General features: G+C 46.1%; 1 protein-coding gene across 1 annotated transcript; it reads right to left on the bottom strand.

Annotated features, from left to right (window-relative positions):
• Positions 1 to 7,968: 7,968 nt before the first annotated feature.
• On the bottom strand, positions 7,969 to 13,071 carry LOC115314901 (putative nuclease HARBI1). The gene is made up of 4 exons (XM_040504429.2): positions 12,540 to 13,071; positions 11,422 to 11,841; positions 10,292 to 10,531; positions 7,969 to 8,220 (listed from the first exon to the last, which is right to left on the bottom strand). The coding sequence occupies exons 1-3, from the start codon at positions 12,923 to 12,925 to the stop codon at positions 10,294 to 10,296; spliced, it is 1,044 nt and encodes a 347-aa protein (XP_040360363.2). The 5' UTR covers positions 12,926 to 13,071; the 3' UTR covers positions 7,969 to 8,220; positions 10,292 to 10,293.
• Positions 13,072 to 15,063: the final 1,992 nt, after the last annotated feature.

Below are 15,063 nucleotides of genomic sequence, written 5' to 3'. Positions count from 1 at the left end.
AAGCCGGTGAAAACAACAGACTCTGAAATGTCAAAATGTCTTGTAGTTTTGGGCGTATGTTGCCGCGCGCCAAGTAGGTAGCGCGGCCGTAGCCTAACGCTTATCGCGCTTGCCTCCCACGCGAAGGGCCAGCGTTCGATTCCTGGCCGCGGTATGTTGACACTGTAATGTGATGTTCTGGTGAATTCGAGAACCGTCTAGCTGATTCGAGGTTAGAATGTACTACGCGTCGAACCTTCTACGTCGAATGCTCCAGAAGTCAACGCGTGTACAAAAGCGGCTCCGCGTGGCAAGCCGGAGTCAGTTTCGCCCCAGTGTTCGACTCTGCTGCTACGCCGACTTCGACGCCCGCGACGCTCTGTTATTATCTTTCGTACCCTTTTATTTTTGGCACAAGTTCGCCACATTAAACGTTCATTTCTTCCTGTTTATTTATTGTTTTTTGATCACCACCCCTGACAATATAACGATTTTATTACTAGGCAGGCTACGGGAAAAAAAAAGCTATTGTGCCTTGAAATTCAGGAACACCCTTTTTCCGATTCCTTTCTTTTTCGATCGATTTGGATGTCACCGCAACTGTCACGGTTCGTCAATAAATGTTTACTCGACCAGCTCGAAAGATGTTTCCCTGTCTTTGTCGCCTTCGTTGCTTTTCGTCACTTATAGTCATGTTTGTTGATTCTTGATGTGTTCTTCGGTCTTCTTATCGGTTGCGGAAGCCTCAGTAAACACGTCACGTGTCACCTTTCAAACCTGAAGTCGCGTCTCCATTTCGCGGACAAAATGTAAAGATTGCTACTTGCATTACTCGCCAAAACTAATAATTTGAAACTAGAAAATGTTAGAAGTCATTTGTAGAGTTCTAAACTTTTGAGCGAATCGCTCTATGTCAGTAAGATCCCCGCATTTTCCGACCATTGTGCACGGGCTCACATTTCATTTAATATCATTCCATTTTATTTATTTACCTTCAGGCCATAAAGCATTACAGAGTCGGGGAAAGCAATGAGTCGCTAGTGAAAAACTCACGTGGGAAAATCGATAAACATCATGATTAACAAAATCAAATAAAGGTACTAATCGACGGCTTTTTGAAAAGAGCACTGTCAACAATTGAAACAATGGGGGACTGAAGGTGGTTCCATTTATGGGATGTGCATGGTATAAAATAATGATTAAAAACAGAAATTTCTAGCGCTGGGCGATCGATAGATAATAACCTTTCTGTCAAAAAATAATGGTTTAACCACAATTAATGTCTTTAACAGGTTAATCTGTTCAGCGTAAAACCGGGTAAACAAAACAAAAGGGAAATATTGTGTTCTTTATCTTTGTTTTATCACTGTAAAGTTTATTCTCGAAACGTAAACACTATTTCATTTGCTACCAGAAAACCCTAAAAAACAAACACCATTTAACATGGTAAAGCCGGGGCTGGTTCGAGCACGTAGACCGTGTCCAATTTACGAAAAGAGTATCTGGTTGTCTTGGCGACAGCTACGCGTTATCCACAACAGGGAAGGCTCTTCTCAAGGACAGTGTGATGGAAAAAAAAATATAATAGTTGAAAGGACTCGGAATTCCAGTGCGGTGAATATAAGACGGTAGATATTATTTACAGTCGTATAAACATGAAGTTAGGAAACAATGGGGTGGCTATATATACAGAGTTCAGTTCGCCGCATCCGCTTAAGGCCCGGTGGTGCACGTCGATGTAGGCATGGCGTTCATCTTGTCCAGGGAATGTTCAGCTGCTTGCTAGGCACAGGCGGAGGCTTCTCAGCGAGCTTGGGTGAAAGCCCCACGGGCCTGGACTCGTCCGTCCGGGCTCCTCCTTGGCTGCCGAGACCACCGCTGTCGAGCCAGGTTCAGTGTCGTGCCCGCCCTTCTCTTTTTTCCAGGCACGAGCTTGTGGCCCCTCTTCCCTTCTCGTCGTCGTCTTCGTTTTTTCCGTTTATCCCACTCTTGCCTTGAACCTCTTTGCCTTTAACTCAGTCCACCAGTGTTGCTCAGTCCAACTCAGTTTTCGAGCGCGTCGTTTTCCTCATCGTTGGTTCTCCCACATCATCACAATTACCCCCCTTTTAAGACAATTGTTTACCAAAACTTTTAAGCAAAATAAATAAGACCTGTAGTCAAAACAAAAAATCGTTACCAAACCACACGAAAATGACGAAGCGTGTTTAATACGTAGGTAAATTATTACCTCCCCCAAAAAAAATCCAGTAACAGCTGTGGACGCATTACATACGACTTAAATAGTCAGCACCAACATTCTGGCAGCCCTTAATGTACGTCACTTTAAAATCGTACTCGGCGAGTAACGAACTCCATCTCAATACGCGACTATTCAGATGCCTAGCAGAGTGTATGTATTCAAGCGGCTGGTGGTCGCTCTGTACAGTGAAGCGTTTGCCAAACAAGAATATGTGGAATTTTTGCACTGCCCACACGAGGGCTAGGCATTCACGCTCAATGGTGGAATACGGGACTTCTCGAGGCAGTAACTTCCGGCTTGCATACGCAACCGGATGCAAGACCCCTTCATGTTCTTGCATTAGTACGGCGCCCAGACACCTTTCCGACGCGTCTGTTCTTAAAATAAACTCCTTCGACAGATCTGGAGATTTCGAAATCGGCTTATCGGAGAGGAGTTTCTTCAGTAGTTGGAACGCTCTCTCCTGTCTTTCCTCCCAGATAACCTTGTTGGCCGCTCTTTTCCTTGTCAGCTCCGTCAGAGGGAGCGTTGTCTCGGCGTAATTGGGAATCAATTCCCGGTAATAGCCGGTCAGCCCCAGGAAGGATCGGACTTCTGTTTTAGTCTTTGGTCTTGTTGTGACTTGTATTTTATTAAGCGTCTCTGTTAGGAGCTCGAAAGTCCCCTGCCCGACTTTGTGGCCAAGAAACGTTATTCTTGAAAACCCGATCTCTGTTTTCTCTGGCTTGATGGTAAGTCCGGCCTCCCTCACCTTAGTCAAGAATAGGCTCATTGTCCTCATATGCTCCTCCCAAGTGTCGGTTGATATTAGGACGTCGTCAAAGTAATGATGTACGTTTGGCACCCCTTCGAGAACTTTCCTCATTAATCGTGTGAACACTGCTGGGGCTGTCTTTATGCCGAACGGCATGAACCTGAACCGATACAGTCCCGACATAGTCGAAAAAGCGGTCGCATCCTCTGATCCTTCGGCCATAGGTACTTGCCAATATCCCTTGGCGAAGTCAAATTTAGAAAAGTATCGCTTAGTGCTTAGTTCAGCGAACATTATGTCGACTCGAGGAATCGGTTCGCAATCGGTTTCCAGAACCTTATTCAGTTGGCGGAAATCTATGCATAACCGTGTTGATTTATCCTTCTTCCTTACTACCACAACGGGCGAGTTGTAGGCCGAGTCGCACTTTTCGATTATGCCTTGGCGTAACATATCGCGGATCTCCTTTTCTACCTCTTCCTGTAGCGCAAAGGGAATGGGGAATTGTCGCACTTGGATCGGCGTATCTGTCTTCGGTTTCAACTGACATTTCATGAGACTGGTTTGACCTGGAAGATCTGAAAATACGTCCTGGAACTCTTCCAGCAGCTTCCTTGCATCGTTAGTTTGGAACTCAGTCATCTCTTCTGAGAACTGTACGTCCTTGTGATTTTGAAGCTTGTGAAGACCAACATGAGGGACCTCCTGTTCTTCGGGATCCTCTTCCACAGCCATACCAGCCAAGACTTGCCTGGGAGCTCCAAGAACTTCTCTCTCCTCGTATCTCTTCAACATATTAATGTGAAACACGGTCGTTTTCTGACCAAGGTCTATGACGTAATCCACGTCATTCCTCTTCTCAATTACCCGGAATGGACCCTTCCATTGTAGCACCAACTTGTTCCTGTCTGTCGGTAACAAGATCAGTACTCTGTCCCCTTCTCGTAGTTGGCGCGCTCGACTCTTCTTGTCGTAGTGTTCTTTTTGTGTCTGTTGGGCCTTCTTGAGTTCGTCGTGGGCGGCTTTACAGGTCTCTTCGAGTCTCTTGCGCAGATCAACCATATATTTGTATGTTGTCTTGGTCTCCGGGTCGATGTTCTCGTTGGTCCAGAGTTCCCTCAGAACCGCCATAGGACAGCGAACATACCTTCCATAAAGAAGGTCAAACGGGGAGAACCCCAGGCTGCTCTGCGGCACTTCCCTGTATGCGAAAAGCAACGGGGTGAGATATCTATCCCAACATCGCGGTTTCTCCTGGCACATTCTCTTGATCATTTGTTTTAGTGTCCCATTAAATCGTTCAACCAGCCCATTACACATTGGATGGTAGGGGGTTGTCGTCAGCAGTCTGAGCGACAATAGGCGACTGATCTCCTTCATGAGAGCCGACGTGAAGCATGATCCCCGGTCACTGACAATTTCTCGTGGCAGGCCTACTCGAGAAAACATTTGCAGTAGGCCCTCCACTACCTCTACTGTGTCGATGCTTTTCAGAGCGACAGCATCTGGGTATCTGGTAGCCAAGTCAACCATTGTCAGTATATACCTGTTGCCCGTCTCTGAACTGGGCGCGATAGGTCCGACAATGTAAATGCCGACTCTTTGGAAGGGAGTGTCGATGATCGGCATGGTTCCAAGGGGTGCTCTCGGCACCATGTGCTTAGGAATGGTTCTCTGGCACATGTCGCACGACTTCACGAATCGCTTGATGCCCATTGCAATTCCAGGGCCCGTTTTCTCGAACGCAAACCGTGGTTCAAAGTTAACTATTGTCCCTAGAACGGGGAATTTTAGGTCACGTGACAGGGCGAGCAGGGGCGCCGAGGGAGAAGCAGTACCTACAAGCGAAATGGCCGCGACGTCGCTTAATGAGGGCTAATAGTTCTGCTTGGTTCTGCCGAACATTCCTTTCGATCCGGCTGTTATATTAATGACGCGCCATCAACCTATTAGCACGTCAAGCAAAGCGGTAGTTCAGAGGGACAACTAAGCTAAACGACGGCAGCATTCCGCGAACGCATCACTCTTCACCAGTCCGGGACCCAGGACATATGACGGTACATCAGCCTTGCAAGTGTTTTTATGGTGAGTAAAAAATGTTTTGCGAACAAGCGTTGGTATACGAACAGGTTTAATTTGTTACACTATGCACGCCAACTCGCGAGCAGCGATTACTTTGCGGGGAAAGGGGTTATCTTCGATAGTCTTCGTTCCGAGTGAACAGCTGAGATATTGTACCGTTTTATTTTTTTTTTGTTCGCAGAGCGCCGACAGTATGCCGACAGCATCGAGGTTTCTACATATCCCCGGTGGCCAGCAATTCAACGGTGACGAGAACCTTAACTTTACGCTGAAGCAGTGCCGCTGCGTCTGGTTCTGACCGCGACGGTCGGTCGATGCATCCACCAATGGAAAAGATAGTACAAGCGCGGTATACGAATCAACCTTGCCGATGCCATCTGCAGAAGTCGCAGAAACGAGAAATAAACAAACACTTATTACAAAGAAAGTTGACGAGATCATCCTTTCGCTTTTTTTTTCGTTTTTAAAAGTGATATTAGGATTATCTTTCGTCTTATTGCGATATATAGCAAAACGCAGGTGTGCGGGTAGAGAAACCAAGGTAGCAGACGATAGTGTCCTGACCGCAAACGTCGGTTGAAAATGGACCAAGCGTCAGTATCGAGGGCTTGCGAACAGAGGCAAAAAATTATGACATTAGACGAGAGATTGAAGTTAATTCGGGACGTTGGGGCAAGAAGGGAACAAATTATGGGAAAATTCGGTCCTGCAGTAACTGCACACACGAGACAGCAGGCGTGGCTCGACATTGCCGATGCAATGAATGAGCAGGGAGCTCAGAGGACCGCAAAGCAGCTGAAGGAGGCGTGGCAAAACCTCCTGAAAAAATGCAGAAAGGTCTACAGCGCCTACAAGAAGCATGAAGGGCGCACAGGTGAGTCGGAGGAATTTGCATATTTCGAAAAACAAATTAGTTTTCAATTGTTTGCTTTAAAGATGAGTGGGGGGGGGGGGGGGGGCAGGGACACAAAAAATAAACAGAACCTTTTCTGCCATGGATTATAATGCCGTGTTTGCATTTAATTTTTTTATGGCATGACTGATGACAGATATAAAAGTGAGTGTTGACGTGTAACTTTCCACTACATTCCTGTCCCTGTTCGAAAACAGTAATAAAATCAAAAGAGGCAACATCTCAAAACACTTTATTGAAATTTCCTTTAACCGTGTTTTAGTAACCGAGACACACATGAAACAGCAAAAAGTGTGGTAGACCTGAGACAGAGGAGATCAAAATGTTGAAAGCACACCACCTAAACTGTGCCTTTCCTGTTGTTTTTAAGAAAACAGTCCTAAAACTTATGGCATTGTTGTTCATCGAACACGTCGCTGAATACCCTACATTACTGCATCCTCAAGGCACACAGAAAGCACTATGTACAAAGTTGACTGCAGCACAATTGCACGCAGCGATGTGCATGTTGGAAGGTCACTGTTGCGAGATCACTCCACTGCAATGTTAAGAAGTTACATTTCTGCCACACAGTATAAATTACTATGCTTTTATTTGATGCTTCATAATGCTGTTCGATTTCTGCTGTTTATATTCTAGCTTGGTAGTTGGTTATTGATCCCCCTCCACTCTGCAATGCCTCTGGGGCCCGGGTGACTACGGAATGAAAATAATGTGCATTCATTTGATAGGTGCCGGCCCGAACCCCCATGAACTGACGCCCCTAATTCAGGCAGTTCTCGACGTGATCGGCGTCGACTCGCCGAACCTGTGTGGGCTCGATGTCATTGAGGGTGACACGGAAGAGTGAGTGGATTACTCTTACATCAGTCTGTATGACAAGTCAACAGCACTGGGTGCCGGGCATGCAGAACAGCTCTGTTATTAATGGTGGGACCCTAAGAAACTGATGTGAGAACAGAGAGATTGCAAAAATTGTCATAGTGCCATACACACAATATCTAATTGGAAATCAGCGCACTTTCATGTATCACTACTGCGTGATGCAGCTTAGGGATAGGGAGCCCAGGCTAGCGGACATACTGCACTGCCTTTGGCTCACTTATGGCAAGCATGTAATCGTGAATTTCTCTTCATTTTACTCATACGGCTGCATAATTGCTCTACAAACAACCTGCAAAACACACACAGAAGGATATGTAGCAAAATGTGCTCATTACTAACATAACTAACACCCAGACAACAGAACTACCGATGTACCAAAGGCAGATATCCGAGCAAAGAGTTGTAGTACACTTTTTGATGGTTGAAGGAATGCAAGGTGGTGATATTTAGTTCTAACCTCTTAACCAACAGGTGCAACAAATAATACAATATTCTTCCTTTGAAAAAGAAAGGTATAACCCTGTTGTTACGCATGATATTTGATTAGTTGTTGAATGAGTGAACAAACTCATCGTTTACGCTGTGACGAACTAGTGCGGAACGCAAAAAGGAAAGAGGTAGCGTTGCTGGCATCAGTTATCGGTTTAACAGCAGGATAGAAAGCCATAGCAAGATTGACTCTATACATAGCCAAGCGAAGACTCCTTTGTAGCATCGTGGATTTCGTAAACAACGAGACTTGAATGTTTGGTTTCACAACATCCTTAGCTGAAATAAATGGCAAGGTTAAGAAATTTATAAGAAAGCTAAAGGTAATGAAATACTGAAAGTTGCAACCGGTACAAGGAATATTACCGTAATATCCCGAGAGACGACCCATCCCCAACAGATAGCCCATCCTGATTTGTAGCAGGACTTTCTATTTTTCAATGGCTCAAGCTGAGCTACCTTGTGAACACCGAATGTTAGCCTACCCCTTATTTTTACCTAATGTGCTCTCAGTTTTGGGTGGGCAATTTCTTGGGATATTACGGTGAGCATGGATTTCTGCACGAGCACCATGTGTGTGGTCCACTCGGAGATGCTTGAATCATCAGAGAGTTTCTGTTCTGCAGTTAAGTACACTGTGGCAAAATTCCAGCAACATGTCGGGGTTACAAACACTGTATGTTATACGTATGTTGCCTGCACACTCCTAATAACTACAGCAAATCACTTCCTGCATATCCATTTGTCACAGCGATAGCTTGAGGCAAACGGCAGCGCCGCAGCCTCGGGCGTCAGGAAGCGGCCAAAGGGTGGCAGCAGCAGAAGAGTGGGCAGCAGCTCCCCGTGTCTTGCAGACGAGACGTTGGTGCCGGGAAGCTGCGCAGAGGTATCAGCAGCAAGCTGAGGACCAGCAGCAGATGGAGGCGGAGAACCTAATGTTGGATAGGGAGGAAACAAAAAGAGCCATAGATGCCTCCAATGCACAAATCGCTGCAGCAGATGCTGCTAAACAGTATTACACTGAAATGCTAAGGCTACAAACCTTGCAGGCTGAACTTCAAATTGAGCTTTTGAAAAAACAATTGGGAAAGGACTAATCAGAACAGACCAAGGGGGGGGGGGGGGGGGGTGGGGGGGGCATTAAGTTCTAAGATTTTTTTTTTTTTTTTTTTTTAGATTGACGAAGCAAGGGTGGATGTGAAATAATAAAAGTACATTTTGAAATGCAAGGATTTGTGAAAACCTCAGTATGTTATGGGGTAGTCGTCCCTGGAGAAAAACACTCGACCCTATGCGACAGCCAGTAAGATGGTGCAAGTAATTTTAACGAATAATGAAATATTTTTATCGCCTCCCCAGTATTCCAGAGTACCACATTGGTATCCGACACCAGCGACAATCTAACCCGCGGAGTTTCCATACATGTGCGCAAGCCTGTCGACACGTCAAAAACATCATTGTTGGGCACTAAGGAAAGAAGCTTAACAATTCGACCCTGCTCAAAACAAAACAGCAAGTAAGCAAATAACCTAGGAAGTGCCTGCACGGCGCAAACAGTGATTATGCGTTTAAATGCATGGTTACTGGTGTGACCACTCGGTGTGCCTGATTTCTTCGAGGAGAGAGTGTCGTGGAATTTACACCGATCAGGAACTCTGTACTCTTTTTGTTCACTTCCCGAAAAAAAACAGGCATTACCATACTTCAACGTTGTTCGACAGCGATTTTATATACCCTTTACTCTTTTACTAAGTGAAATAACCAATGACAGAATTATTCCTCTTATGTACATGACCCATTAGTGGCTGTTATAATCGGACCACTACTGTGACGCATACAGGTTGACTCCTCTCACCTGTAGAATACTTTTAAATATGGTAATAATACCAACTTATAGGACAGAGGCGCAATAAAATGAAATGGTATTATTTTTAAGGCTATTATTTCGCTCACCCCTATAATTACTCGCACTGAGGGCATTGATGTTCGCGTAGCCTGTAGTACGAAGACAAGCACGATGACCAACACGCAGAAGTGGGCCGAAGCTTTTCGCACAAAAGCCGCACGCACTGTTGACCGAGGCACACAACAGCAATATATTGCAGGACTTTTGCGTATGTGGTTCCATGGGTCATGCAGCAATTTCACTGTTAAACGCAGTTGCAATTATGCTGCTTGACCAACTCTAACCTTTTACAACGAGGTACGCTGCAAGACATGTCAATCAATCTTTGGGCGTTTGTTACTACATACCGAAACTGGATGAGGCGAGAATGATTCTGATCCGTGCCTGCAATGCTGTTCAGAAGAGTTACCTTGTTTGGACACCGCCACATTACATCTTAAGTGCATGTCATTGTTGCAACCAACAAAAAACATGCTGCAATGAAGAGGGTTTGCGAGACAATATGGTTTGCAATGTTTGAGGCACTCTTTCTGCTACAGTGTTCGGAATCAGGAAAGGGTACAGACGTCTTCAATAAGAGGGTGGACGCCTGAGCGGCATACGACGGGCTCTGCATCATCTCCAAGCGACGCTTTTGCAAATAAAGGTGGATAGCAGTCGCAGCACAACATCTGCTTGCTCTAATATCTGTCAATGCATCCATTCTTTTGCAACGAGTGAATTCCGCAAAGCCTGTTTACCCTCGTATTGAAACCATACATGAAGAGTGCTTAATAAAGATTAAAATATCTATGTTCTCCAAGGAATATGCTGGGGTTGGTTCAGCCCCTTATATCAGCTGCTGGTAAAACCACAGCCAAAAGATGCCACGAAGCATTCAAGAAAATTTATTATATGAAATCGCGTGCCACATTCAACTTGTTATTATGGTTATCCATTTACAGAGCCTGGTAAACACACAGAGAGGACAATATCTCTGTATGTTTCTCGCATTCAAGAAAATCAGTTTGAATTGAAAAGACCACATACCCACATACTTACGCTCAACAGAAGAACTGGTCGACAAGGGCACGCCGGGCCTCGTTGCTTTCTCCACGGCCGGCTGCCATGGGCTCCACAGGAACCTCAGGCGGGATGGCAGTCCCTGGCATCGCGCAGGGGTATCTCTTGGCGAGATTGTGGAGCACGCAGCATGCCACGATGATGTCGCAGCATCTGCTTGGCTCCATGCGCAGCTCGGCGTGCAGGCAGTGGAACCTGCGCTTCAACTGGCCTATTGTCCTGCGTGCATCATATGGACAGAATGAGTATTATTTATTTAAATTACACTAATATATTAGGGCTGAGACTATTTCATACTTTCTGAATGCTGTAGCCTACCGAAAACCCGGCAATCATTTCTTATCATTTCCAAGATATATAACAGTATGTTTACATGTAGACCATATTAAACTTCCCTCGACAAATGTTCCTCATTGGTGAGTGTAAGCGAAACACAGTTTCATACAAGCAGTCGTTAACATTAGCAGTCCGAAGATGTCTGTCAACGACTTCCCTATAGCAACCCGAGCCCGGTGCAATTTGTCACATTTTTACCGCGAGTCCCAGCAGTGTAGAGTATTTTAGAATGTATGACAAGTAGGCGTGTAATTTCTGTGAAGGTGGGGCCGGAAAAAAAAAACACGGCTTTGCATTTGTATATTTTTGCTCTTCTGTATCCAGGTTGAACCAAAATATTGCCTTTCACACGTATGTAACTAATCCTGCCCCTAACGAACGAACAATGTGATATGTTCTCCAAAAAATATGTCGGAGAATATTTCACGTTTTTGTTTTTTGATACGATGCATGCGTTTTGCGTGTCTGCTTTTTATGCAACACTGCATATATGTGTCTACGTTGCACCCTTATGCAGGCCCTCGGGCTGTATAGGGGCACTGGAAAGTACAATAAATAAATATATATTCTTGGGATAGTATTTTCTTTCTTCTCTCTTTAGGTTCCGTGCAATTACTGTTTTCTGCTGGGTCTAGAGAACACAAAACTGCATGTAGGGGCGTTACAATTAACAGTGTCTTCTGTGCTATGACAACAAAATGTTACGTTGTCTAGTGGCATTCTTTTCAATATAGCAGCCCAGTAACCCACCACGATGCGTGACTTTGTCTTACCTTTCAACAATACTCCTTGTCGTGGTGTGTGCCGTGTTGTACCTCACTTCTGCTGCTGATGATGGCGACAGGAATGGCGTCATCAGCCACGGCTGGCAGGTGTAGCCGCTGTCGCCGAGCAATAGGCCATCGTAGATGCCATAGGCCAGCTTGACTGATAGTGTGCTCTCGGTGAAAATCCGGGAGTCGTGCGTGCTTCCCGGCCATCTCGCAACCACATTGCGTATGCGGCAGGACGCGTCAACTACCACCTGTACGTTGATGGAATGGTACAGGTGGCGGTTCACGTACACCTCCTCGTGCACGCGCGGTCCCTGGATTCGAATGTGGGTGCCATCAACAGCACCCACGACACAAGGGAACCCGGCTACGTCAAAGAACTGCTTCTGCAAGGCAGCACTCTCTGCGACGTCAGGCCACCTGCATTGCCAATACATTCACAAGTTAATTTACAGTACAATACCCTAGCATGCACATTTATGCAAAGTTTAGCCGACAACATTCTTTTTTTTTCTGCTTCAGTGTTCATCGTAAAAAAGAAATGTCGTAAATATCGCCAAATGCCTCGACAGAACGAAATGTTCGAGAAAAAAAAAGTGGGCCCACACCGCGGATCGAACCCGTGTCCACTTATGTATGAAGCAGACACCTTACCCCCCTATGCATGGTGTATGCCCCTTTGCTATGCCATCTTTTTTTTTTTTTTTTTAACCCTATGGTATGCCATTGTTTATAAAACACGTAGTAACCATTCGTGTTATAGGCTCCCTGCACTGACGTCACATCGCATACTTTTGAACACCAAGTAAAAGGAGGAGAGGGAAACTGCCTTTGTAAGAATGTTGAGTGACAGGTTAATCTTCTCTAATCATCTGGCAGGAGAATAGCAACGCCTGTGCAAACCCGGGAGGCACAAAGGAGGACCCTGATAAGAGGGGAGCTCCTTCTTTCCCTCTTCTCTGGAGGGCAGTTTCGCGTATTGCGTATAGCCCTTTCCGGCCGAGGTGCACGACGGAGTGCGTATAGCTTTACTCATAAACAAACTCAACACAATCTGACTTTTTTTTTTGTTTTTTGACTCGGAACGCTTAGGAACTCTTTACCGTATGAAGTCTTACCGTATGAAGTCCCTTGCTCGACGTGCCAGAGCTACGGTGACCTGCCTCACAGACCGTGAAGCACTAGAGACTTGCACGTGGACGTAGTCGCCTGCAGTGATGAGGAAGTTGCCTGTGGCGTAGAATTGCAGAGCGACGATCACCTGCTGCTCTGCGGACAAGGCGCAGCTGCGACGCGTCGACCGCTCCAAGTCCGGGCGCAGCGTCTCCGCGAGAAACATAATTCCCGCGCGACCAAACCGGAATCGTTGCTGCAGCGCATCCTCGTCGAATTCTTCCAGCGGATCGAGGCGGTCCCGGAACACACGTTGTCGTCCCAGCATGACGACAGCGTACTGCGCGTACGCGCGGTCTCGTCGACGTCGACGCCTCGTCCCGTTCGACATCGTTTCCGTTATCAAAGTACAAATAGGTCCGCAAATCAGTTGTTAGTAAGTCCGCAGTCGGTCGGTGGGCTAATCGGTGGATCGGTTGGGCAAACGGAAGAGAGGGCAAACAGTTGAGATCAGCAGGAATCGTAGAAACGTGCGTCGCAGGGAACAAAAACGAGTCTACAGCAGCGGCGTTGCCAGACTGGAAGGGACTCGGGAAAGTTATGCGTTAGTTTATGGCGAAACATATTGAAGGAAATGTTTCTTACGTCTTCAAATATTCGTCGACAAACTCTAGCATGGTAGCTAAAATTTCTTCGTAGCATCTGAAGCAAATAAATTGTTCTTCAAGTACAACATTACTATATTTTGACTTAAAATACTATACTAGAGTGATAACAACAAGCGGAAAAAGAGAATAAACAAAATGACTGGCTTGTTTCACCGATAGATTACGCATCTTACTGCCCAATCAAAAATAATTATTGTGGTTTTTTATCCAGCCGTTTATTATAGTACCTAGGTACTTTTTCCTTCCTTGGTACCGTGGTTTACTAAAATGGGTTTACCATCGCTTCGAGAAAACCGGCCCAGGCCAGTAGAATTCCTCCTGGATGCGATTAGTGGTCTTCTTAGTTTCCTGATGCCCGGACATGATTCGTTCGTGCGCCAATTTCAGTACGATGGTTCGGAAATCTCTCGGAACAACCAGATGTTCCCATTGCTTGTGTGCCGGCGTCTTGTACCTCCTGTAGAGGGTTTCATTACGCAACACGAATTCAGACTCGTGTGATTTTCCCGAGATATACTTTTTGCCGACGCCAGCAAAGCAATTCTTCAACGATTCGTCATTACGTTGAGATAGTTTCAACTTGTTGTGGTCAATTCCCGTCGGTTCGAGCGTCATAACCGGTAGTTGGGAATTTTTTTCCTTGCCGGCTACTCTCTTCAGCGCTCCCGCAGAATTAATCTCCGGCACCAAGACGTCACAGCCTTCTTTTCCACTCTCGTCAAGAACGAGTCCTTCGCCAGTCTCACTTTTTCCTGACGTCCCCTTGGATGTCTGTCTCCCTTCGTTCAGTTGAGACCCGCTTAGTCTTCCCTCGTCATTCCATTCTTCATCGGGATCATCAATTCCTCTCACCCCATGAACATTTCCTAACACCAAATCGTACAACGGGTTGTCCATGCACTTGGCTGTTAGACTGCCCGTAAGAAACGGAGTTCTCACCTCTATCTCTGCCTCTGGCAGGTACTTTACAGTCCTATCAAGTAGGAAAACGGGACTAGAGACACCGGTTAACTTATCATCGGGAACCAGATTTCTTTTTACCACAACCGTGTTGCAGCCGCTGTCTCTCAGTACGGTGACCGGACGACCGCACACTTCTCCCCTCACCACTCGCATATTATCTACCAGGAACCATGGAGCCTTTCCGAGTGCCGCATTTACTATCGGTATCTGTTCTCCGTTTCTCAGTACAATGTATGTCTCTTCTGGATTTTCGCTGTCAGCGACTGTCAACACACAGGATGCCTGAGGAGTCTTGCTACCTTTATCTTCTGGCTTCCAGTTACACGCATCTGATTTGTGTCCTGGATTGCCGCACCTCCAGCACGCAGATCCGTGTTGAGCTCTGGAACTGGTCCAGCATTCTGCGGCTTTATGTCCAGGCTTGTTGCAGAGGAAACACCGGCTCACTCGCTTGGTGGGAACTTTCAGTCGACTACCCTCTTTATTACGACCTCCACTCTTATGGCTTAGGTTCTCTTCTTTCGAGCTAGACAAGCTAGTTTGGCCCTGCGCTTTCAAAAAGTGGTCTGCAGTTACTGCCAAACTCTCGAGGGTTTTGCAGTCTCTCTCCTTCAAAAATATAGACAGCTTTGTGCTACATTTTCTTAAGAACTGCTCTGCGACCATGCGATCTCTGAGCCTTTCAAATGTCTTAATGGTCTCACCCGTCTCAAGCCATCGGTCGAAATAACCGAGGAGCCGAGCTGCAAATTGTCTCCCGGTCTCTGACTCTTCTGGCTGGCTTTGCCGAAATGTTTCCCGGTAGCCTTCTGCTGTGTAGCGAAACCGCTGGAGCAGGCTAAGCTTTACTTTTGAATAGTCCAATGACTCTTCGGGTGTCATCCTTCCAACGACCGTT

Source organism: Ixodes scapularis, unplaced genomic scaffold (assembly GCF_016920785.2).
Source record: "Ixodes scapularis isolate PalLabHiFi unplaced genomic scaffold, ASM1692078v2 PGA_scaffold11__112_contigs__length_91849675, whole genome shotgun sequence".
In the NCBI taxonomy this organism is placed as follows: domain Eukaryota; kingdom Metazoa; phylum Arthropoda; class Arachnida; order Ixodida; family Ixodidae; genus Ixodes; species Ixodes scapularis.
The sequence above is the reverse complement of the archived record's forward strand: the minus strand, read 5'-3'. Positions and strand labels throughout refer to the sequence as shown.

What these genes read in the sequence shown, in the direction of transcription:
- LOC115314901 (XM_040504429.2), bottom strand. Translation starts at nt 12,925, where the DNA reads ATGTCGAACGGGACGAGGCGTCGACGTCGACGAGACCGCGCGTACGCG. An exon ending in CGAGCAAGGGACTTCATACG is followed by an intron (nt 11,842 to 12,539) that starts GTAAGACTTCAT and finishes TTGGCAATGCAG; the next exon opens with GTGGCCTGACGTCGCAGAGA. An exon ending in ACAAGGAGTATTGTTGAAAG is followed by an intron (nt 10,532 to 11,421) that starts GTAAGACAAAGT and finishes TGATGCACGCAG; the next exon opens with GACAATAGGCCAGTTGAAGC.